At 40.9% G+C, this 24494-nt stretch overlaps 3 protein-coding genes across 3 annotated transcripts; 2 read left to right on the top strand and 1 right to left on the bottom strand.

Moving 5' to 3' along the window:
• Window positions 1-4208: 4208 nt before the first annotated feature.
• Window positions 4209-10119, top strand: plcxd1 (phosphatidylinositol-specific phospholipase C, X domain containing 1). Its single transcript, XM_048252564.1, has 7 exons — window positions 4209-5027; window positions 5326-5457; window positions 6044-6186; window positions 6924-7052; window positions 7547-7702; window positions 8339-8519; window positions 8891-10119. Exons 2-7 carry the CDS (start codon window positions 5334-5336, stop codon window positions 9133-9135), a joined length of 978 nt encoding a protein of 325 aa, XP_048108521.1. The 5' UTR covers window positions 4209-5027; window positions 5326-5333; the 3' UTR covers window positions 9136-10119.
• A 2444-nt stretch (window positions 10120-12563) lies between these two features.
• Window positions 12564-16068, top strand: si:dkey-66a8.7 (PI-PLC X domain-containing protein 1). The gene is made up of 7 exons (XM_048253360.1): window positions 12564-12653; window positions 12993-13090; window positions 13193-13329; window positions 14222-14350; window positions 14454-14609; window positions 14795-14978; window positions 15392-16068. Exons 2-7 carry the CDS (start codon window positions 12994-12996, stop codon window positions 15646-15648), a joined length of 960 nt encoding a protein of 319 aa, XP_048109317.1. The 5' UTR covers window positions 12564-12653; window position 12993; the 3' UTR covers window positions 15649-16068.
• gtpbp6 (GTP binding protein 6 (putative)) lies at window positions 16000-18597 on the bottom strand (the record flags this gene model as incomplete). The annotated part of the gene is made up of 8 exons (XM_048252081.1): window positions 16000-16351; window positions 16464-16616; window positions 16731-16879; window positions 17291-17499; window positions 17716-17874; window positions 17973-18043; window positions 18312-18442; window positions 18523-18597. Coding segments are annotated over 8 exons (1074 nt in total), but the record flags the coding sequence as incomplete, so codon positions are not given.
• Between the last annotated feature and the right edge of the window lie 5897 nt (window positions 18598-24494).

Below are 24494 nucleotides of genomic sequence, written 5' to 3'. Positions count from 1 at the left end.
TTTTCTCCAGGCAGCAGCAGAGTGGCTGGAAAGCACCTCTTCTGCACATCAGACTTACAGTAGCTCTCCTTGATGGGCTCTGGGGCACATACTCTGATGAATGGGGTTTGAGCTGTGTCAATCAGGATCATTCTTTACTGTAAGAGGCAGTGTGGTTGGGATGTAGAAGTATTTTAGACACACAAATGTAATCCTCTGAGAAATTAAACATTTTTTCATTGACAATGTGAGAATATTTTTGGACACTTTCAGCAACATGGAAAGCAGAATAGTCCAAGCTGACAAGCGTTGGTTTATGCTCCTTTCTTTTACTGTAAAGTATCTAACATTAAACAGACATTTGTAAAAAAGGCATAGGAGAGAACCCAGGTGCTGGCCTATTGATCAAATGCAAAAAAGTGAGTGAGAAGAGTGAAATGTTGTCATCATTATTTCCATCATCTCAAGCAGAGAAGTAATACACGTCTCCCATGGGCGTAGATTTAGGGTGGGACGCTAAGGACTAGTCCTAATCAAAATTCTAAGATAACAAAATTGTCCCCACCAATATTTTAGCGAACTTATTTGTACTGCTGATCATTCCGACAGCCAGCACGACAATACAAGAAACGTCAGGGTTATCTGACACGCATGCTACACGCATGGCGAATGCCAATGCACTGGCTACTTTGCAGTGGCAGTCAAGCGAGCAGGTGTGTCAACGACAACGGTAAGTTACCAGGGCTGTCTGCCAATACATACCCCATAAAAGGCCAAAGTAAAACATTTTGATATTGAATTTGACTGACAGAGCTTTCAATTCGGTAGCCGTGGCCTACTGGTTAGCGCTTCGGACTTGTAACCGGAGGGTTGCCGATTCTGAACCCCGACCCCTCATTGCTACCCAAGCGCTGCTGTTGTTGCAGGCAGCTCACTGCGCCGGGATTTATGTGTGCTGAGTGTTTCACTAATTCACGGATTGGGATAAATGCAGAGATTAAAATATACTTATACTTACAATTAACCACATTATAATCAATAGGCCAAAATCATAATTGTGTATCTGTGCCGAATTTCGTAATTCAAGTGTAGAACTGATAAGAAAATCATAAGGCTGTACATCTTGAACTTCTAGTATGTGAGAAACTTGACTTGCCTTAATATCTCCAACCTCAAGTATGCAGCTAATAAGGAAATATAATTGTTATTTAATTAAACAAGGTGAACTTCTCCCCACTGTGCAATGCAGAAAAGGATGCTACAAGGAAGGGAATTCAAACACACTCAACACCTTACCATCGATATCTGACATTTTTTCTGTTAATTGGCTTGGATACAAAAGGACATTGTTGCCTTTGTCGGTGTCCTTATGTGAACTTGCACAGGTAACCTTGCTCATCTTTACTTGCGTACGACTTCACACCAGTGCTTCAGGGCAGCCGTGGCCTATTGGTTAGCGCTTCGGACTTGTGACCGGAGGGTTGCCGTTTCAAACACCGATCAGTAGGCACGGCTCAAGTGCCCTTGAGCAAGGCACCTAACCCCTCACTGCTCCCTGAGCGCCGCTGTTGTTGCAGGCAGCTCACTGCGCCGTGATTAGTGGGTACCTCACTGTGTGTTCACTGTGTGCTGAGTGTGTTTCACTAATTCACATTAGGATAAATGCAGAGACCAAATTTCCCTCACGGGATCAAAAGAGTATTTATACTTATACTTATACTTCAGACCAGAGCTGATGCTTCAGCAAAGGCCGTCACTGAAAAGCTGTGAATGTCGTTGAACACAGCTGTTCTCACATTAGCGGATCGCGATAAACATTAACCATTGTTGCCTAATTACCAATTATTCATCAAGTAGTATCTACTTTTTTTAGTGTTTTTCACATAGTATTTTGCAGTATTTTTAAAATACAGAGCCATTAACTTCAACCCAATAAAATAAAAATTACAAAATACTATTTTGTATTTGAAATACATATGACATGTTTCAGAAATATTGACATGTCTAAGTTTTGGGTTGCAATATACAGGTAGTGGGCTCTCTGTTAATTTTAATGAGTAGGCCTAAGCCTAAAGTTACAGCATTTCTATCACAATTGGCCAGACTTTGACCTTTGGTCTGCTTTTAACAAAATTCTGGCTATGATCGTTCCTTGTATTGCATCATGAGCCATCACTGTGCCTATTGCATTCTACTGTTGTTAGCCTTAAGCCTAGCTCAGTCATTATGTTATACCACATCACCCACCATTAGAAGTGCAATGAGCTGCATTGAGCATAATAAACTGCATTTAGAATTCCAAATTCATATTTCTAGATATTTTGTTGAAAGTAACTCAGAAGTAATACAATAGTAGTGTAATGCCTTACAATTAAGATACATATTATAATGTAACAAATTATTTTGAAATGACAGTAATGAGTAATACATAATACGATTTTGAAGTAACTTGCCCAACACTGATGACAACCATCACTTTCTATGTATGTCTGTGTTTGTGTGTGTGTGTGTGTGTGTGTGTGTGGAGGGTCAATCAAATTTTATGATTGCCACTGATGTGAATGATCTCACAAATCACACAAACCAAAGCAAGTTTTAAAAAAATCGAAGTATCGAAATTAAGATTCTTCACTTAGTATTGGTATTGAAACACTAATGTTGGTATTGTGACAACAGGAGTTGGGGATGTCTCCCCACCAAAGCTGAGACCAAACCTACGCCCTTGACGTCTCCTACTTTTCCTCAGGGTGGAAAAATACACCTCATTAGCCTGAAAAGAGTCCCACTGCCCCAGAAACCCACTATGAGGAAGATCAGACCGCCTCCCCATCCTCACACACACACACACACACACACATCCCTCCTCTCAGTCTGTGATCATAGAGGCGTGACCAACAACATGAATGGAGGCTTTGGGGGCACTGATTGCATGCAGTGAATGGAGACCTCATTGGTTAGCACGAGGTCCCCAGCTCAGCAGTCAAATGGGGCACTGCACTAATAGCTTTGTCTTGTTGTGTTTCAGTTGTCAGTCCTCTGAGAGAGAGAGAGAGGGCAAGCAGAGTGAAAGAATTTGCCACTTCAAGCGGTTTTCAAATGACAACTTTCCCCTTCAAATAACAATCCCCCTCCTTTCAATGTAGCCTAACACAACTTCTGCAGGGCTAGAGAAGAACAGACATGCTTTGTAAAATAAATATGTATTTTTCTAAATATTGCAGTGTCATTACTTAACAAGATAGCTGCATTATCAAAAGGAAACTGTTTTGTGCAATAATATCCTCTGTTAGCATGTTAAAAAATGTGTGTTGATAGCCTACGTCTTTGTGTTGAGAAGAGCCACATCCAGCCCAAGGGGCCATTAGATGTAAACACACAGTGGTAACGTGAATAGGACGTGAAAGCAAGTGCACTGGGTCAGAATCACATCGTGCCCCAGGGGCTGCCTAAAAACGGCCTGCTCTGGCCAGCGCGATTTAAAATGCAACGTTTGTTCACATCTGTTTTTTTGTACTTGTCTCACATGAACTATACTTATTACGAGATGAAGAGAGAGAGAGAGAGAACTCATGTGCTGTTGTTTTATGGCCTACGTGGACATAATGTCAGGCTCTGGTGATGCCACTGGTTTGAATGCTGCTGCATGCTCACCACAAAAGATGAGGGATGGCTGTTGAAGTGTGTTGGATGGGTGAGACAGATTTCTTTATCCCCCTGAAACAGGGGTCACTCGGGTACACTGGGAATCGGGTACACTGGAATCCACTCACTAGTGGATTCCACTCAGAATATTGCAGCTGCCTCAAATGTAGACATACTTGCTTATGGAAAGAGGCAGAATGGAAGATGCACATACAAGATACAGGCTTATTTTGGAAAATGTAGCATGCATTGTGATCTTCCATGTTCTCTGGTTATGCATACAAATTAATATTGTCTAGCCTACACCTTCAGCAAAAGGGATTACACTAAAATAATCTAGTAGGAAAATCTGAAGAACTGCATGCCAAAGACTTTTCACCAAGAAAAGATAAATTAGTAATTTTTCAGCAAATCATTGGTGTGCCCTCAGTTTTTACGCATAGGCTAGGCCTACTATTTTTAAGATGCCATCCCATAGGCTACAGGCTCCCAATCTGAAATCCTTATAGACACACTGCTGGCATTTCTAACCTCCACATGCCGCGCAATATTCCCTTCTCTAACGTTTCCCCTTTAAAACATTGTATGCCGATCTCGTTTAGGAAACGCTGCACCAAATGTAACAATGTTACAAAGTAGCAGTGCGGTGATGTAGGATGATATTTGGGAAAAGCTCAGTGTCATCGGGAAACGGCCCTTTACCCATTGCACTGAGGTCAGCATTTCAACTCTCAGTTGCTTGTAGCCTACGGTAATTTACACCAACAGTGCCGCAGTCGAGGTAGTATTGGAGGTTTAGCCTACGTTGATTTTTGCTTGACGAATGCGGACTGTATAATTTCAGCAGGGCAATCGTTATTTTCCAGCGGGAACTTTGCTGCTGGCTCTTTAAAAGGAGTTTGATGTAGCATCGGCCGATTACGCGGACTTCAAACCCCGCCTTTACGAAATGGACATCGAGTCATACCGGTAGCACACTACTGATCTCAGTAGTCTAATCAGATTGTTTTTTGGAAGGTGTCTTGTTCAGGAATTTTGGAGGAAGGTCCCATGCTGAATTGAGATGTGCTTAAGTGCTCAAATGGAATAATGTGAGCGGTCTTCCGGGTCCATGGACAACCTTTTTGCGCTGCCGTCTTATTTCGGTCTGCTGTGTTCTATCCAACACCGTGGGATTTTGGACTGGATACCCTGCCAAAGTTCAACCTGATACCACCAATGGCCAGGAGTACACAACGTATCGACCTCATTTTTCTTTGACAGTTATGTTTTTTACGGAATACTCGAGTGGTTGTCTTTATGTGACACACCCTTTCACTTCTGAAGTAATTTGTTTTTGCTTATTAAAATGAAACAAGATTGACCTGCTGGTACAATCTGCCTCCAGCATACTGAATAACGGAACGGTAAGTGCTAGAATCGGTGATAATGCACCGGTGTAAAAAGCCTCTTTGAATGACACACACTTTGTAGCCTAGGCTATAACTGGTGAAACCCTACACGATCTGACATCACTGGTGATGTAGACAATACAGCTTTGTTCATGGAATATACACTACATGGTAACACTTCCACAACAACCGGCTTTTTGTATAGTTCTGAGTTAAACTATTAGATCAACGCCTAGCCCACTTGGTCCCACTAGGTTTCAACAGACAAGATAGCCTTCACTTCTGTTTTAAAGTTAATCTTATTTTCTGACAGGTTTGAAGATGTCCTCAGTGGTTTTGTCTGAGGTCTGTGAGGTGCCACTCAAAGACCTGCCCTTGGACAACTGGATGGCACACCTACCCAATGCATTGTGGGACATACCACTCTGTAACCTATCCATCCCAGGTCCCTAATACCTTCCATTCACCTACACCGCTTAAATGTTTAGTGGGTTTATGTTTAGTGAAAACAACAGTTGCTGACTGCTATTACACGCACACACACACACACACACACACACACACACACACACACACACACACACACACACACAAAGCTGTTTCAGATACATTGCTGTAATTTTATCAATGCTAGATGGATTTCCTTCTCGGATGTTTCTCCATTTAAGTACACAACATGTCTGCACTCTGTATAATTTCTCTGGAGCCACAGGATATTAGCTGATGGCTCCTGAAATAACTAAGTAACAAACGTGGTGTATTTTTACATTTGGCGTGTGAGATATGGTTCTACTGAGTAAAGAGGTTTTGAGTGATGCCTAACTGAGTCTGTGGTTACTCGAGGTGGGTCAAATTGCATGCTTGCAGACTGTCAGCGCTATTTTACTGTCAAGGTCAATAATGAGCAACAGCCCCACCAAAGTGTTCTAGGCCCACAAATAAGCACATGATTTTGCTTACGTTTAAGTCTAAGAAGTCTAATTTCAAAGTTTCCCTCACTAATCTGCTGTACATATGCTGCTTCTTTTTAGGGAGTCATAATGCGATAACCTACTGCCTTGATAAGAATGACCGGTCCCCAGTGGACCTTACCCAGCCTGATGTGCTACAGAAACTGGACAAGTACATGAAGCCTCTGATTCGCCCTTTTGTTTACAAATGGGCAATTGCACAGGTGGGATACTGCAACATATTTTATTTGAACAAAGAACTGTGCAAGAAAGATAAATTGGAATACAACAGGAGTTGATTGAATCCGTGTCATTTTTAATCCAATTGGAATACATGTGGTTGCTGTTTTTCCACAGTATGTGATGAATCCAATGGGTGATTAGAATACATGGGAAATGGTTATTTATATTTCTGAGGATATTGTGAAGGTTGAATATAATTATACACATATTTCACATCACATCTTTGCACATGTTACATTTATGCAATTAAACCCCACCATGCTGTGAATGTGTATGTCTAAAGACTATTTAGCATTTTCACTACAAATATATCTCAGAGCTTGAAAGTGAATATGCTGTAGCTCAAGATGCACTCTGTAAGAATCACACGACCATAAGATGCTTTTCTCCATTTGCTGATGCTGGTGTAATTGAAACAGAAACACTTTAGGGGAAAGCCTGTCTGAAAGTGCTTGTGTCGAACACAGCAAGATTTCACTCTGTCAGCATTTCTCCTGGTGGAGTTTTAAAGCTTAGTCTTCTTCCCAGGGAGGAGTTGAAAACTTAATTTGGAGATTAAAGTTGAATTTGAAAGTAAGGTAACCTATATTGATACTGAGTTATTGTATTCATATGTGCATATTTGGATATATGTGAGGGAATTTTTTTCCCAATCTTAACATTTCAGTCCTCAATTATAATCCATGACAAAGTCATCTTGCTCTTTTGGCCTCATCAGGAGTGTACTGTGAAGGAGCAGCTTGATGGTGGAGTCAGATACTGTGACCTCAGGATAGCCCATCGGCCAAACGACAGCTCTACTGACCTGTACTTCTATCATGGAGTGTACACCACAATTACAGTAGAGGTGAGGAGCCTGGTGATCCAAGACTGTAATAGAATATAGCCTTTTCCACCAACAGAGAACTAAATGCAGGCTGGTTCACTAGATAACACTAAGGTTAAAAGAATTCTGAACAGAACCGGTTCAAGAACAAGTTCTCTGTTGGTCAAAAAGCAGAAACAGAAACTGCATAAATAACAAAGATGTAACTGCTGATTTGTGTGCAGAATGTAGGCAAACTGAAAAAAAAAACCCCGGTATATATATATATAAGACGCCTTGGATAAAATCATCTACTGAATGACTACGGTCATGTTGTGCACATGAGATGTGTTGTGTAGGTGTGGTGACTGGGGGAATGTGTAGATTTCCATTTTATGAAAATCAATGAAAGTCAGGACGTTCCACAGGGGTCACACTCACAGTGCATTTGGTCTGCACAAGGCCCAAGCTTTTAATGTAAATGACTTTGAGTTTGTGGTGATCCATGTGAGTTATGTAGCCTCCTCTGTCGGCAGACGGTGCTGAAGGAGATAAGAGAATGGCTGGATGCTCACCCCCGCGAGGTCGTCATCTTGTCCTTCAGTCACTTCCTGGGTCTGAGCCAAGAGCTCCACAACATACTCATTTCCACCATCAAGAATGTATTTGCTGCAAAGTTGTGTCTAAAATCGGTAATGTGCCATTCACTTGTAACAGCTAGTATTTCTGTGCTTGGCATGTGCATTGTTGTGCTATGAAAGGTTTCCTTTCATTTTTGCAGTGTGTTTGAGCCCGGAACACAGAATTACATGGTGTTAAATAGTCATGGTCGTTTTAGAGGTGTGCAGGAGGGAACAAACTTCAGCAGTTTGATTTGCATTTTAGAAGTCCTCGTCATCCTCATCAATTAAAGAGCTGGGGAATACATATTCATATGTCCTAAATGATAACTTTTTACAAACATTTGCCACTTTTTGAGGTATGCTTTTATCATGCAACTAGTTTTGTTAGAATTTTCAAATTCATTTTTTTTTTAAAATGTATATGGTCAACTGAAGGACAGGTAAACTTGTGTCACCCCCAACAGCCATTGAAGATATGCACCATGTCATTCTGTGTTCCGGGCTAAAACACACTGCATAAATGAAAGGAAACCTTTCATAGCACAACATTTCTGACCATCACCAAAAGACACCATGTTAGCAAGCTTCTAGCAGTGCCAAAAAGGCATTTGCGTTTGTTTTTGCATGCCTCTTATAGTTGGCTTACAAGTAAATTGTTGCATACTGTTGCTTTAAAAACAAATGCCTTTTGTACCTCTTGAACAGGTGCCAGTGACCTTGCGCAACCTATGGAGTAAAGGATTTCAGGTCATCATTTCTTACGAGCACAATGTAGTTAACTGCCACAGCGAGCTGTGGTCCCACATTCCCTACTGGTGGGCCAACAAGTCCAAAGCTGAGGCCCTCATAGAAGAGTTTGAGCGACGGAAGCAGAGTGGCAGGCCAGGTAGGAAAAGGAAATGTTCCCTACTGTCTGATAAGCACTTTCCCCACTTGTCTCGATCTACAGTGAATTTATATGTAAATAGATTCTACTTGCTGACACTTTTTTGCAAAACTAAAGCTGTACAAAAAAACACAAGTTGAATGCATCATCATACATCATATTATCATAAAACCACAGTTCCCTGTGCACCAGTGCACAATGGCAGTTTTCTGTGAGTCAGTTCACAGCACTTCACCCACTAACATCAGCATGATTTAAGCACAACATAGACCTGGGTGAAATTACAGCCATCACACTTTATAAGCACAGTGTATGATAGTTGTAATTTGGATACTGGTTGTGAAGTTATTTATTTGTTTGTTTTTTTCCAGCTGGATTTTTTGTCACAGGTATCAATCTCACCGAGGACTTGAAGTATATCTGTTCCCATCCAACTGAATCTCTGAAGGACATGGTCATGTCCACTTACCCAACACTGTTGGCCTGGGTCAAGGAGCAGAGACCTGGCTCCAACACAGGATCAATCAATATCATTGCTGGGGACTTTGTGACTGAGAGCCAGTTTGTACCAACTGTCATTGCACTGAATGAAAAGCTCCTGAAACGGACCTCATAATATTTTTTTTAAATTATTATTATTATTTTGGTCATAACAATTTGCACAATGTATTGTTTTTTTTTTTTTTTTTAAGTAAGCATGAAACAGCGAATGTGACTTAGTTTTTTGAATCAATATTTACTTCAGGCATTTTGACAGGATTTGATAGGATGTATTTGCACACTTAAAATGCTGATGTTTTTTCTGGGTTACAATGGAAATGATGCACTGATCTTTTTATTACATACTTAGGTGTCAGTATAATCTTACTGTTAATGCAATGTCTTAATTTTTAATTCTGAACTTTAGGAAATCTGATTAGGTAAATTTTCCCTTTCTGAATGGATTTGATATTTTCCAATCTCATACACATCAGTGATGCCCTTACAGATTTGATGTGTGACAGTAGAATAGATAAGCTGATTCATTTTGAAGCACAACACATATCCATTGGTTAGTAGTAGCACAGAAACTTTATAGAGCACAGAAAAACTGTATGTCATGGGGTTAGCATGAAAGTCCAAAAATAGTCACAGACATCACAACCTGTATAACCCTTATATATGCAAACTCACAGATATTACATGGTACCAAATACCAATATATTTAGGTGTAGAAATACAATATACTGCTTATTTTGGATGCATGCTATCAGTGGTATGACTCCTGGCATGAGGTATTTTTTATACAACTCAACTGCAACTGTTCCACATTAACCAGTCAAGAAAGCTTGGGCTTTATGTCAGCAGGACTTAAGTGAATGATATTGTGGAGATTATGCACCCTTCCAGCAAAAAAAGAAGGGAACAAAAAATATAAAGAATGTTTCAAAAGGTCTTAAATAAAAGGAACTAAAACTACAACAAACACACTGTCAAAGTTGAGATCACTGGACATAATTTATTCATCTTGGCTACAGTGTTGGGAGTAATACATTAAATGCATTGCTTTTTGCTGTAATGCAGTAATGTAAGGCATTACCAATACAATTTCAGTAATATTTTACTCGGTACAATTCTCAGTAACTGAAGTTACTTTGCTTTGGATTACTTTGCTTTAATCCAAAATTGAGAAATGCTCAATTGGCACCAGAGAAGATTATCCAAGAATCAAAAAAGTCATCTATGCTGGTCCTGGAATTTGATTGCCTTGTTTAGATGACTGTAGAAAGGGAATTTGAGTTATCTCTGCCATTCATGCAACAGATCTAATGTGGTTAGGCTATAGGCCTACCTCTTATTTCAAGCAATGAGAATAACTAAAATGTTGCTTATATAGACAAAGATTGTAGCCATTATTCTCAAACTATTTGCATTAAGTCTACACCACTGTAAGTGGAAGGAAAGGCAACCAGCAATGATGAGAACCATTTAAAGTCAACATACAATTTCACTATGGCTATATTTTACTATATTCATAAGTTGTGAGTGACCTTTGGCCTTTGGGGCCTACATTGTCCCATGAGCCATAACTGCAACCATTATATTGTTCTTTTGTTAGCCTTAAGCCTAGCTCAGTCGTTATGCCATACCACATCACCTCCTGCCGTGTAATGAGCTGCATTGAACACATGAAGATCTATTGAGAACACCAAATCCATATTTCCTGTTATTTTGGTGAAAGTAATGTAAACGTAGTGTAATGCCTTACAATTCAAAGACAGTAATATTGTAATGTAACGACTTACTTTGAGATGACAGTAACAAGTAATAAATAATGCATTACGCTTTTGAAGTAACTTGCCCAACACTGCTTGGCTATCACCACTAGGGTTGCAAAATTTCGGGAATTTTCAAAGTTGGAAACTTTCCATGGGAATAAACGGGAATTAACAGGAATAAACTGGGAATTTTTAATCTAGCAAGTTAGTCTATAACAGGGAACTTAAATGCAGTGGACAAAACCCCATCTTGCAGCATAATATTAGTTAAAACAACCTGATTTAATGCAATTTCAGTCAAATTTCTACACTGCACATACATCAATCCCATGCACACAGCAATCAGCATAGGCTAGACATAAAGGAAACCATAGGCAGAGAATGGGATTCCCGCTAGCATGGTAGCTAGCTTTGTATGCTAAGCTAAGCGAAAATACGAACAAACAAATCATATTGCTTATTACGAAACAACATTTTAATGTCTGTATATGAAACAGTAGGAATTACCAAAAATTCCCAGTTAATTCCTGTAAATTCCCATTAATTACCATAATTTCCTTTAATTCCATGAAAGTTTCAATTTGGAATATTTCCAAAATTCCCCAGCTTAACTTCCGGAAAGTTTCCGGAAATTTACCAGAAATTTTCCTCCCCTTCGCAACCCTAATCACCACACACAATGGTATATCAAAACAAGTTCACTTTATTGCTTAAAATATGTGTCATTCAAAATGCATTGACCTCAGATTTAGATATCCAGAGCACCATGTCTAAAGTTTAATGTCAAGTCAAGAGTTGTTACATGGTGTACGATGTTCATGTTAGTGATCAGTGACCAGGGACATGAGTAAACAACCCACCCCCCCACCACCACCACCACTCTCTCTGTTGGTTTTTAGCTCTAAAAATGAAACCTAACCAGAAATGTATGTGATGGCAGACACAGAAAGAGAGAGAAAGAGTGAGAGAGAAACAGAGAAGGAAAGACAAAGACTGAGGAGGGCATTCCACATTCCCATCAGAGGAAGACCAGTGGGCCAGGCACAAGTTCATGGAGGACAGAGGATTGTTGTGGTTATCGTAATGTTCATACAGCAAAACTACACAATCCCCTGGTGTCCTGCTGTTTGGAAAATAATCTCTGACAACAAATATGTCCACTGCTGGGTTGGCTTTACACAACATAGCAACACTGGGAGGCAGATTGAAGTGATCCCAAAATGAAAACATTCTCACAGACAATGGAACTGCTCTGCCAGATGGGGGGCATTCAATAACTCAGTTCAACTTCTCAGTTTGTCTTGCTCATCAAGCTCAACATTTTTCTCAGTTTGTTTTACAAAAGAGGAAGAAGGCTCTAGCCTCTCACCGCAGACATTTTCTCATGATACAATATGATAAGTTCCCAAAAAATGATGGCAGTTAGTTGGACGAGAGCTTTAAATATCTACCCTTGTTGAGAGGGTAAAATGAGTTAGGATAAATTGTGACAGGCTACAGGAATGCTGACAAACCTCAATTCTCAGCATTCTCAATTCTCTGTGACCTCATGTTGGCCTGATGGGTATTGTTGGAAAATACTTGAAAAAGCAAATGATTACAACATAGTCTGATCAAATTAGCTATTGTTAGGTGACCAGCTGTCTTTCTTTCAGAGAACGCATTTTTAGTTTTATCACAGGTAGAAGTAGATAGGGACTAACAGGATTGGATCCCATTGAATTGGCAAAATAGCCTATGGACAGAAGTCTTAAGCATGACGTCACGTTTGCGACCTGTCTGATCACGCACTGTCAGCACTGCTGACTCGAGTTACTTTAATCAACTGATAGAGGATAGCTGTCTTTTTACCATGAATGAATGATTGATAACAAACGTGAGTAGCATGACATTTACATTTTGGTGATGTAGTTAGGTACTTTTAAACCCTCCTGTCAGGGGTATAGTAAAATGACAAGAACCAGGAAATGATCTGGTGTCACAGTTACAGCTTGTGATAGGCTACTGTAGCATTTTTATGCACGCTCAGTTTTTAACACTGCAAGACAGCCCACAGCTCTGAGACAGCACTCAACGACAAAGATGATTTGATTAATTTAAATTAAGTCAAGTTGTAGCCTGGGTCGTCCATTAAACTGTGATAGTTTAATGAGATCCTGAACACTGGAACTTTTTGTAAACAATTCGCATAAGCTCTTCTCTCGCGTTGGTAAAGGATGGATTTAACCGAAAGTGATTCTGACTATGGGAACTGGATGTCTGCTTTGTCCGAAGAGCTGTGGGACATTCCCCTGTCAAATCTCGCCATCCCAGGTAGGGAATGATACGAAATTCGTAACTTTGCCAAATCCAGACATCTTTACCTTCCTCCTTAAAACGGTTGACTGATGTAGTGTGACTTCTGTGTCTCTACAGGCAGTCATGACACCATGAGTTATTGTCTGGATATTACCTCACCTTTGGTTAGATCGGAGTCGGACGCCTTTAGGATTCTGGATGGTCTCTTCTATTGTTTAACACGACCTGTAATTTACAGATGGGCTACAACACAGGCAAGGACATTAGGCTACATGTGCTATCTTAAAGTTACAAGCCTCAAGTAAGCTATGATAAACACTGTTATAACTGCAGCAATAACAATTTTGATATTTACTAAAGTTTAGTAATGACAAACTATGTAGCCTATCCTTACTTATTGAAGGTCAGGATAGCTATTAATCAATTAGAGGAGACTAAGACATGGAACTACTTTTGGGATATAATCTTGATCATATCTCATCATAATATCACTAGCAGGCGTAAGGAAAATTGGGACAAAAACATGAGGGATTTTAACAGCTTTTCAAAGGGGTCAATGTAACAGTTAAATCTCAGTTCTCACTAATACAGGCATTCGTTTCTGGTGTGCAGGGTGCTAAAGGTTGCATATCTTTTAAGACATTGTAAAGAGGGGTGTGGAATCTTAACAGACTTTAGTGATGTGTTTTTTAGACAATTATTTGTCATCTCACGACATGGTGTTTGCTTTGAGAGCCACAGAGCAAGAATATCTCTGCATACTTCATTTGGGCAGTCTACAGATAAAGGAAATTCTGGAACATCCACAGGCCGCACCTGCATGTTGGGGGCTTATGTACATTTGGACATCAGTGCTGAATGCATATGAGATGTCTACATGAAAATATTATTTTCAGCATAGCATAAGCCTACATAACATGGGCATTAAGACAGGTCAGTACAAGGGCACTGCACAATAATGAGATAGTCATTGGAGTTCCAAGTATCAGACACAGTTTGGGAAGTGCTGTTTCAGTGTTGTCCAGGGTGCTGTAGGCCTTATGTCCTGTAAAGTACTTACTACATTTCTACTGAAATATTGTTTTACACACACAATGTCTCCTATTTTGTAATTTTGGTAATTCCTCACCAATGTTATACAAACAGGAAAAAGACATTGTCGAACAACTCCAAGCAGGCATCCGCTACTTTGATCTAAGGATAGCCCACAAACCTAATGACAAGTCAGATGAGCTGTACTTCACACATGTCATATACACACACGTAACAGTTCTGGTAAGAGGAATTACCTGTTTTGTCAGAGAATTAATGGAACACTATTCTTAACCTTTACCATAACAAAGAGAATGTAAGCCTGACTTAAACAATTGTCTTCTAGGAGACTCTACAGAAAATTGCAAGTTGGCTTGACTCACATCCAAAGGAAATCGTCATCTTAGCCTGCAGGAACTTTCAAGGGCTCAGTGAGAAACTCCACGAAGCGTTTATTTACTCTCTTAGGAGAACATTTGCCTCAAAACTCTGTCCACACACGGTGAGTGAGATAGTGGGCAAAGGCACACATACAATATCAAGAATGTCTTCTGCAACTGTGTATTTATCTGGGTTTGGCTGGATGTAATTATTAACTGTCTGAATGATGAATAATTTGCCACCTTATTTTAAACACACATGGCCGCAGTGTTTCTGTCGGTGTCTGACGTCAACCTGTTTCACCAGGAGGCTGTTGTGACCCTGCGGCATCTGTGGAGCCTTAGGTACCAGGTGGTTCTGTCCTATGATGACCAGACAGCTGCGCGGCATAACGAGCTCTGGCCTGCTATTCCTTATCTGTGGGCGAACAAGCCGACAGCAGAGGGCCTGATCGACTACCTAGAGTGGCAGAAGTCAGAGGGTCGCCCAGGTGAGAGAGGACATTAGACATCCAAATTAAGGATATTTCAAACAATGATATGATGTATTGAATATAAATAATAGAAAACATGACTAAAAAAAACTCAATGCATCCTACAAGCTCTTTAGGCTGTCTAAATATACCTGACATCAACTAATAGTCATTATTTGTCACATGCATGGTTGTATAAGTACAAATGCAGTGAAATGGAGGGTTGCAACTTGCATCCATTCCATGCTGTGCAAAGGGGAAAAAAATAAGCAAATGAATATATATTATACACACAGTATATATAAAGCTTCTTCTCAGTCTGTCAGTCCTAGACAACATACATAACATACATTAACTTACAGCACATGATTTCTACCACTCTATTGTAAACATTCCCTCAACATCTTGGCCTTATTGTGTCTCCTGTGCAGATGGGTTCTTTGTGGCTGGCCTAAACCTAACGGCAGGCCGCTGTTTCATTGCCTCTCACCCCCATGAATCGCTGCGCTCGCTGAGCGTGGAGAACTGGGACGGCGTGAGGCAGTGGCTGAAGGAGCAGAGGCCCGGCCCAGGCCACAGCTGCCTCAACATCATCGCTGGAGACTTCGTGGGCCTCATTCCCTTCTGCCACCTGATTATTGCTCTGAACAAAAAACTGATCCCAGCATCCCAGAGCCACGGAGACTGAGAGGCCTGGCTGAGAACAAGGATTTTGACGTCATACCTCCCAAAGAAGGAACTACCTGAGCTCCATATCAATTATCACAGTGCAATATCTAACACAATATTTTTTTTATTCATGAACCTTTTTTACACACGCTTTTTACAATACATTTTGAGTATCATGATGCATTCATATGGTCATTTGAATGTGGTTAGTTTGACACCTTGGCCAAACGGGACACTCTGTGGTATCATGAGCTATTGTTTCAAAGGGAAGACTGGACTGCAGTGTGATACGCCTGAAGATGTACGACACATTCATTGCCTGCTACATAATGACAAGTGAACGGCCAAAAGAAAAGTCCTGTCAGAATGATTGTGTTCCCCATTAGTCACTTTACTGTTACATTTCCACAAGCAATACACTTTTTATGTCCACTTTCTATTTCGGTCTTCTTCCTCATTCCCTTGGCTGATAAGATTCTTGAGTCCACCACAGGTATGAGCAGCAGATAGGAGAAGTTTGAGAGCAGGGCCGAGTAGACGTGCCTCCCGAGGCAGTCTGGGTGCAGCTGGAACACAAGGACAACCTGTCCTGCTGTCAAGTGTTCTGGAACAGCTTCCTGTAGCGACCATATGCGGCGGCGCTGATGATGACCTTGACAGTGGCCATGCAGTCGTCTCCCCCAGCTTCCACTTCCTGCACTGTGGCCTCTTTGTAGAGCCATCTATACACACACATAAACACATAACAACTTGATATCACATGTGGCTGCGTAACATGTTAATCATTAGGTTATAGTCAGATTGTGCATTTCTGTTTCTAGAACATTCACTTACCCCAGCTGAGGGCTGCTAAGGTCCACTTTAAGGGACAGGATTTGTTTCCCTGTGGATTTCATTATTCCTTCCTCCACCTTCTGTCTCAGATCCTCCAAGCCGAGTTCTTTCAGTGCTGAAATTGGCAAGCAGTCAGGTTCTGTGGGATCATACCTGGGGGACAATATAGAGTTGGCAGGCACAAGTCATTACCATACATTGGCAATGACATTGACTAGGAGACAATGACTCCGTGACCATGGTGATGGAATGCACATAAGGTCTTACTCGCTGATGAGATCCACCTTGTTGTGGACCTCTATGATTGTGTTCATGAGTCTGTCAGGGATCTGCAGGTTCTTAAGGACGTTTAAGACGTTCACCTTCTGGGACACTGTCTCTGGGTGGCTGATGTCTCGCACATGAATAATGAGGTCCTTTAGAGGGTGAGCAGAGAATCAACTGAGAGAGAGAGAGAGAGAGAGAGAGAGAGAGAGAGACATAGTGTACACACTGTATGTGTGTGCTTAATTGTCTTTCATGATGTAACATGTCATTCCTTTACTGATTAGAAATGCTCCATCTCAGAGTTGGGTTTTAAGCAGCTAACTGTACGTTTCGTTGTTTCAGGTTAAGACTGTACAGCTCTAGAAATAGCTGTTTTTTTTACATAAAATCACCCAGGTCTTAAAAATGAAATGACTTCATATGAAGCAATTTTATATGAAGCAATTTAGACATCATAAAATGCCTGAGCAAAGGGTAAGTGTTTGTTTTGGTCTGTTAATAGAGCCTGTTTAGTTGTATTACACAGTAATTAGCCTTTGGGAAAAACTAGAGGTACGAACCGAGTGGGTCACGTCCTCCAGAGTAGCAGAGAAGGAGTCGATGAGCTGATGGGGAAGCTGGGACAGGAAACCAATGGTGTCAACGTACAGGACGGTCATGTGACTGGGCAACTCCCCGGCGTGAACTGTGACATCCAGAGTGGCAAAGAGCTGGTCTTTGGGCTGCAGGCCAGCATCGCCCGTCAGGGCTTTGATGAGAGTGGTTTTGCCTGGTAAAAAGGTAAAGATGTTTGATATTTCCCAGACAGAATTGGGAAATGAACGCAGGCCAATAGATTTTCAGGTGGCAATGCAACTGCTACTCCACCACACCCGCACTGGTCACACAGAATAGATTTCAGCACAGATTTCATTTTGGGTAACTAACAGGTAGTATGATGCATAAAGGCCTAGCTGGAGAGACTGCATATTCTTCAGTGGCTTACCACAGTTGGTATAGCCCATGACGGATACAGTGGGGAAGTCTTTGTTTTTGCGCTGAGAGCGGAGCAGGTGTCTTTTGCGTCTCAGACGTTCAAGAGTCGCTTGGATCTTCAGCTCTCTTTCTTTCAGAAGCCTCTGCTGCACCTCCATGGCTGTCTCACCTGAACAGAAGATTTATCAGGGATTTGTCCTGTACTATAAAATAGCCAAAGTACAGGAACTCAAACTAATATTGGGTGTGTGGATACTGCAATCATACCAGACCCCATGATGTATCTTGAGCCTCCACCTTGCTGGTCGAGGTTCGCCACTTCATTCTTTAAACGTGACCTACAAAATGAAATATTAACAATAATACTTCAGTCCCTAATCAAATTCCATTTGTTTTTCCTACAAACTAACTTTGTATTATGATGTTTAATATAAAACCATAATGAAAGGTAGGTTTCAAGATCTGCTTATTCTTAGTCTCTGATGTGAAGCACTTTGGACACTTACTGGTTGTTGTAAAGTGCTATACAAATACACTTTGATTGATTGATTGATTGGTAGAAAATGGAAAAAGCACTGTGATTTCTTCAACTGAAATCCAGTTTACCTTAAAAGTGGAATTTCTGCCAGGGAGATTTGAAGTTTTGCTTCTTTGGTGCGAGCATTGCGGCGGAAAATATGTAGTACTACTGTATATCTATCGAAGACCTTCACCCCCCAAGCCTCCTGTAGTTCCCTCTACGGTGATGAGACAGTGAGATTAAAATCATGACACCATACAGCTTTGACAGGAAAGGATAATTGATCTGCAAACTCACTTCAGCTGGTGGAGACAGGCGTTCTACATTCACAAACACAGCGGTGATCCCTGGAGTCTTCCTTTTATTTTTTCTGAAGGAAAGTGAAGGAATTTACATTTACATTTAGTCATTTCGCTGTTGCTTTTATTCAAAGTGAGTTACAAAAGGGGAGACAATCAAGGTATAATGCGACAAGGACAGTGCAGCAATTTAGACTACTACTAGCATCTGGGGGAGAGTCAAGTGGTAAATGCTAGATTTAGCATGTTCAGTTGTTGGTAGTGATAGGAGAAGAATGCAGCAGACTTATGATCACCCAAATAAAACAACACTTTCACATTTTGTGTGATGTCTGTAAGAAGCATGACAGCAAGGTGACATTCAAAATCAATTCAAACACAACAAACCTGTAAGGGTTTGAAAGTTGCCTTTGCCAAATATCTTCCTTTTCTCTGGTGTCTTAGTAGACATGATGACCTTGTCAACCACTGTCCAGTTTTGCAGTGTCTGGACCAGACCAACTGCCTCTGCCATTTGGAGCTCAGCTTTGATACATTTTAAGGGATAATAATAACAGATGAACATGTAGGGTCATGAATTTCATTGTACATATATGAGTGATGATTGACATTTAGAAGTTGTCATGTCTGCTCACCTGTGGTCAGATACTGCTTTTTACTCCCCCACTTTACATCAGGATGCACTATGAATACTCTGTGGTCTCCATCCCCAATAGCTGTTGGCACAAACTGGTGAAAAAGTTCATCAACTTCGCTGTCTCCGATGACATCTTCGCCACCTTCTGTATCGTCATCTTCTGCGTTGGAGTGCTCTGTCGTGTTTCTATTGCTTATAAACGCGCAACATGTAGTGGACAAACTGCTGGAATTTAAGCCGGACTTAAAACTTGCATGCAGTGGATAAGTGACTATCTGACCTGAATAACCTGGTAACTTTAGTTTGTTTGCATGACTTATTTGAATTGATAATCGCCGCAGGTTCCCCAAATGTCCATTTTCCCAATGGCACAACTTCAAAGTCCAGCTATATCCCCATAGTCCCCTCTTACAACAATTAGCGAGGACGCTCATGGTCACTCATAGACTAGACTAGCCTACTTATTTTGACAGTTCAGGTGGATCTCATGGAGCAGTAAGCACGTGCTGCATTTTACAAGCTGATTCCTGATGTGCTACAACATGTAACCTAGTTTACAATACAATACATCGTATGCAGCCGTTCATCGGACCTAAAAGAGAACATAGGCATAGGTGTTATGTAGACTGCGCATTGTTAATGCAAACGCAAAAGACATTCTTCGAATCCCTGCTACGTCAAGTCGACATTCTGGAAACACAAGTCGCTTCATCAGTGGTTACTTCCGGAAACAGCTTTGCGCTTTTTAAAAAGAATAGCTCCCTCCCGTGGACACAAGGTTAGTCAAGTTTTGCTGTATTTTGCTGCTCGCTATGAACCGTCTGCATTATAGGCTAGTGACAATGGCCCCACATTTTTGAGATACGGAGGTAGAACTAAACGCAACAATGTTTTTCCTTATCTCTAAGGTCTCCCATATATGAAATGGATTCGTAGCTAAAAATATTTTACTGCTAAGATTGGTAAATTAACAGATATTGTTATACACCCCAAAACCAAAAAAGGACTAAAATATAGCCTGTCCGTATGGGAGTTAAGGCATATAAACTAGTGCAGATCAATCACACAAGCTCTGAGAGCTTTGAAACTTGGCATGTTTATAGTCAGGAAGTTGCTTTACCTACTAGAAAAGACTGGATGTGAATATCTTGATGTATGGAATGAATGGAGACATGTAAACATACACCTAAAATAAGCGGACATGCAAAAAATGAATATCTATGCAGAATGTTTTCATTTACTTTGTAGCTGCTTTACCAGGGATTATCATAGCAACACATATGATGGCTTATGGGAAATGTGGGGTTGTACTGACAATACCAAATATGTAAATATAGTATGACAAGTTAGGGTGTTCTGTCACTCAATGTATGAGGTGTCCAAAATGAAAGAAAACAGAACACTAGCAAAATACAGTCTCAAGTCCAAATCACATTATCAGTGGTGAGAAGAATGTTGATAAATTCATTGATACTGCAAGGCAAGTGCTGATCTATATTTACATTTAATAATGATACATTTCATGTGAAACACAGATCCAATTGAATCAGGTTAACACTGGAATGGAACACCTTTATTAAAATATTTACATTCACTTGAATTTTGTTTTGGTCAAGTCATTACTGAATAATGGAAAATAATATTGTTAGCTTTTGTCTGTACAGACCAGCAGTGGACAGTAGAGCCTACACTGCTTACTTCACCCCTAAGTAGCTAAACAATTAGTTAAAGAACATACTTTCCCTAGCTAAGAAAGCACTTAGCCCTCTGACTAATGTTGCATGTGTAATTCAACTTGATTTGCATTTCAATGAAAATTGTGAAATTTTTCCGTTTCACTAGTCTCTTGCATTATAGAGAATGTCTTACAGACACTGGATCCAAAGCTTGTGAGAAACATTTGGAAAAGGGCAAGAAAAAAGATCCCTATGTCCAAAACCCCACAGTAGAAGGCCTCCAACGCATACTTACCCTTGCTCAGCAGAGAGAGAGATGGTGATGTCCATAAAACTCTGGCTCCATATACAGATGATATGTTCTCCAAAATCAAAGTTTCATATCATGTATAGCGAACTACTGCAGTAAAACAAAAATCAGTGAGCAGCAGCAAGTTGCAAATGTTGAGAGTGAGAGCACATCTGCACCAAGAAGGCTGAGTAGGGCTGATAAGAAGTGCAGTAGAAGAGGGGTTTAGTAGATTAAGTGGCAAGGGCTGCATAAAAAAGGTGGGGGAGGATTGGGATTGGGTGGGGGGCACCAACAAGGAGCACCCAAGAGCGACGTCTGTTGTGTTCCGAAGAGGCCAAGTCTCCACAGCAGATAAATGCCTATCACAGGTTCCCTCAGGTTCAGAGTTCCCTCACCACCTTAAACACGATTGATATGAATGGATGGAGATAAACTTTACAGGTACATTTTGTCTATTCTTTTACGCTTCACATCTAGGGTGTCTTCATTTTGGTCAAAGTTGCTGATGGCTGCATCACAAATTCCATGTTCAGCAACTCCAGTGGGGCCAGTTGGGATGTAGACACCACTCTCTGTCCTTGATATCTGGTCTGCTGCAACAGATGTGAGAAGTGCCTAACTTCTGTATAGGAAACACAGTGTCCTATTGCACTGAGCTCATTGATGACTGTCTTACTACCAAACTCATGATGTATCAAAATGGGAAGTCCCAGTGTGATTGGCGTATGGATGTGACAGCTCTGTTCAATGAGATCATGACAACACACAGATTCTCCTTTGAAGCTGGGTCATCACCACATGTTTGGAAATTTCTGTGGGCATGTTAATCAACACACCAGTTCACAAAGTCATACAGGATGTTGGGTACATACTTGCTGCATTGGAAACATAATAGACAGTCACTGCTGACATATTACTCACTGTAATGCTCTACCTGATCCATGCGTTTCCTCAATATGTCTGCAGCCCTGTGTAATATTTGGATTTCGGAAAGACTCTGACTTGTCTGTGGAAGCGTAGTCTCAGTCTACTGTTATTTCTGTGAGTTTAGCAGCTTCCCTCAGTGCACAATATGGTCATACTATCTGAGCAGATCAGATCTGACTGTCTTGGACGTGGAACAAATGCAAGCCTGTCTTTGTAATGCTGTATCAGCTTTTCCTTTAGTTTCCAGGATCTCAGCCAATCATTGAGAATTTGGAAACAGTTTAAACGTAGTTATGGAATTCAGACTTTTTCTATATTATCTCCCTGTAATAACAACCCAGCCTTTCCCCCATCCTTACAGGACAAAACATTTGAGGTTTGGCGCAAGAGAGGCATTGTGGTATTTAAAGATCTATAGACAAAGTATTTGCCTCTTTCTCTTAACTATCCCAAAACTATCAGCTTCCTAAATCTCACCTTTTTAGATAGTTTCAGATTCGGGATTTTGTGCGAAAGAACTTTAAAGAATTTCCAGCTATCCCTACGGAGACACCTCTTCATAGAATACTGCAAACGAATCCCCACAAAAAAGGAGTAATTTCCTCCTTATATGCACGCGTTACAGAATTGGCATCTTCAGAAGATTGTCAGTGCGACGACAATGGGAGATAGACTTGGGCTATGAACTTGATGATGAGGACTGGACTGAAGTTCTAAACAGAATCCACACCTCTTCCATCTGTGCACGCCACAGCCTCATCCAACTTAAATTTATTCACAGAGTTTATTGGACTAATGCCAAACTCTCTAAGATAAAACCTGACATTGACTCTACATGTGATACTGTAGATGCAGACAAGCCCCAGCTACACTGATGCACATGTTTTGGCAATGCCCAGAATTAATAACATTCTGGAAGTCCATATTCAGCTTTATTTCAAATGCCCTAAAGCTTGAAACTGTCCTTGACCCCACCCCCTCTGTCGCCCTCCTTAGCCTCCCGCCTACTATAGTCACTCTTTCAAAATGCCAGAAAGATGCCCTAGCCTTTGCCACTCTAATTGCCAAAAGATCCATCCTTATGAGGTGGAAATCTCCACAGCCACCCTCTTATGTACACTGGATGAGAGACCTAATGAACCGCATCCACCTGGAGAAAATTAGGTATACTAGACTAAATAGGACAACGCAGTTCCATTCCATTTGGGATCCTTTTATATCTCTCTTCTCCTCTCTTCATTCCACAGAACTTATACCCCTACTAGATTCCCAAGTCTGACTCTCTTGGCACCCCCGCTCACACACCCTTTGCCTATTGCACACATGTATCTTCAATCTAGGAATCCAGAGATACCCCCCCATTTCTTTTTTCTGTGTTTGTTTTGGTTTATTTCAACCGTTTTTGGTCTTTTTACTTGTGTCTATGTTAGATTTTGACTTAGTCTTTATTTTAGGATTGCTGTCTGGGTAGGGGTGGGGGGAGGTGGGTTCTCGGTTGAACTTGTAAACCTGTATTCATCTTACTGTATCCATCTTACATCATGTACTGCCATTTCAAGAAAATAATAAAAAACAAATTTGAAAAAAAAAAAGTTTCCAGGATCTATATTTCTTGTGTTGAAATATAGACACACTTTCTTGCTCAGCAATGGTCATTAGTATGTTGTCATAGCTTTCAGTCAAAGAATTGAGATCTCACTTTTATATCTTTGGACAATACTGTTTTATCAATGTCTTCAGTGAGCTTAATAAATCCTTTGTTATAGACATTGGTCTGCTTTTTTGATTCTTTTCTATGGCTGCTGTTATATTTCGTTTAGAGATGTAGTGTGCAAGGCACATTTTATGGTATTTGGCATCATATGCAAAGAAATCTGGGCATGAAAGAATTTGAATGTACATCTTCATCAAGCCTTTCAGAAGCTGCCCGAAGGACCTTGTCTCTGGTACTGGGGACAGCCTTGGCCTACTGGTTAGGGGTTCGGGCTTGTAACCGAAGAGTTACCGGTTCAATCCCTGACCCAGAAGGGAAAAAGGTGGGGAAGTGGTTGAGCACTGCTCTCCCATGCCCACATCCATGGTGCCCTTGAGCAAGGCATCTAACCCCTCACTGCTCCCCGAGCGCCACTGTAATAAGGCAGCTCACTGCTCCGGGTTAGTGTGTGCTTCACCTACTGTAATTGTGTTCACTGTGTGCTCTGTGTGTTCACTAATTCACGGATGGGATAAATGCAGAGACCAAATTCCTTGTGTACGCAAGTATACTTGGCCTATAATTTACATTGCCCCTGTACCAGTCGAAATGGCTGTCGGAGGTGGCTGTCTGATCTAGAGCTGGCCTTCCCACAAATGAAACAATCTCTCAGTATTTGAAACTCTCAGTATTTGATACTCAGCCTTCTTGGTGCAGATGTGCTCTCACTCTCAACATTTGCAAC

This window comes from Alosa alosa, chromosome 9 (genome assembly GCF_017589495.1).
Source record: "Alosa alosa isolate M-15738 ecotype Scorff River chromosome 9, AALO_Geno_1.1, whole genome shotgun sequence".
In the NCBI taxonomy this organism is placed as follows: Eukaryota; Metazoa; Chordata; class Actinopteri; order Clupeiformes; family Clupeidae; genus Alosa; species Alosa alosa.
Note: the sequence above shows the minus strand (reverse complement) of the source record. Positions and strands in the feature narration are given on the sequence as shown.

Coding starts and splice junctions, on each gene's coding strand:
- si:dkey-66a8.7 (XM_048253360.1), top strand. CDS start 12,994: ATGGATTTAACCGAAAGTGATTCTGACTATGGGAACTGGATGTCTGCT. Junction 13,091..13,192: donor GTCAAATCTCGCCATCCCAG/GTAGGGAATGAT, acceptor GTGTCTCTACAG/GCAGTCATGACACCATGAGT. Junction 14,351..14,453: donor ACACACACGTAACAGTTCTG/GTAAGAGGAATT, acceptor ATTGTCTTCTAG/GAGACTCTACAGAAAATTGC.
- plcxd1 (XM_048252564.1), top strand. CDS start 5,334: ATGTCCTCAGTGGTTTTGTCTGAGGTCTGTGAGGTGCCACTCAAAGAC. Junction 5,458..6,043: donor CTGTAACCTATCCATCCCAG/GTCCCTAATACC, acceptor GCTTCTTTTTAG/GGAGTCATAATGCGATAACC. Junction 7,053..7,546: donor ACACCACAATTACAGTAGAG/GTGAGGAGCCTG, acceptor CTCTGTCGGCAG/ACGGTGCTGAAGGAGATAAG.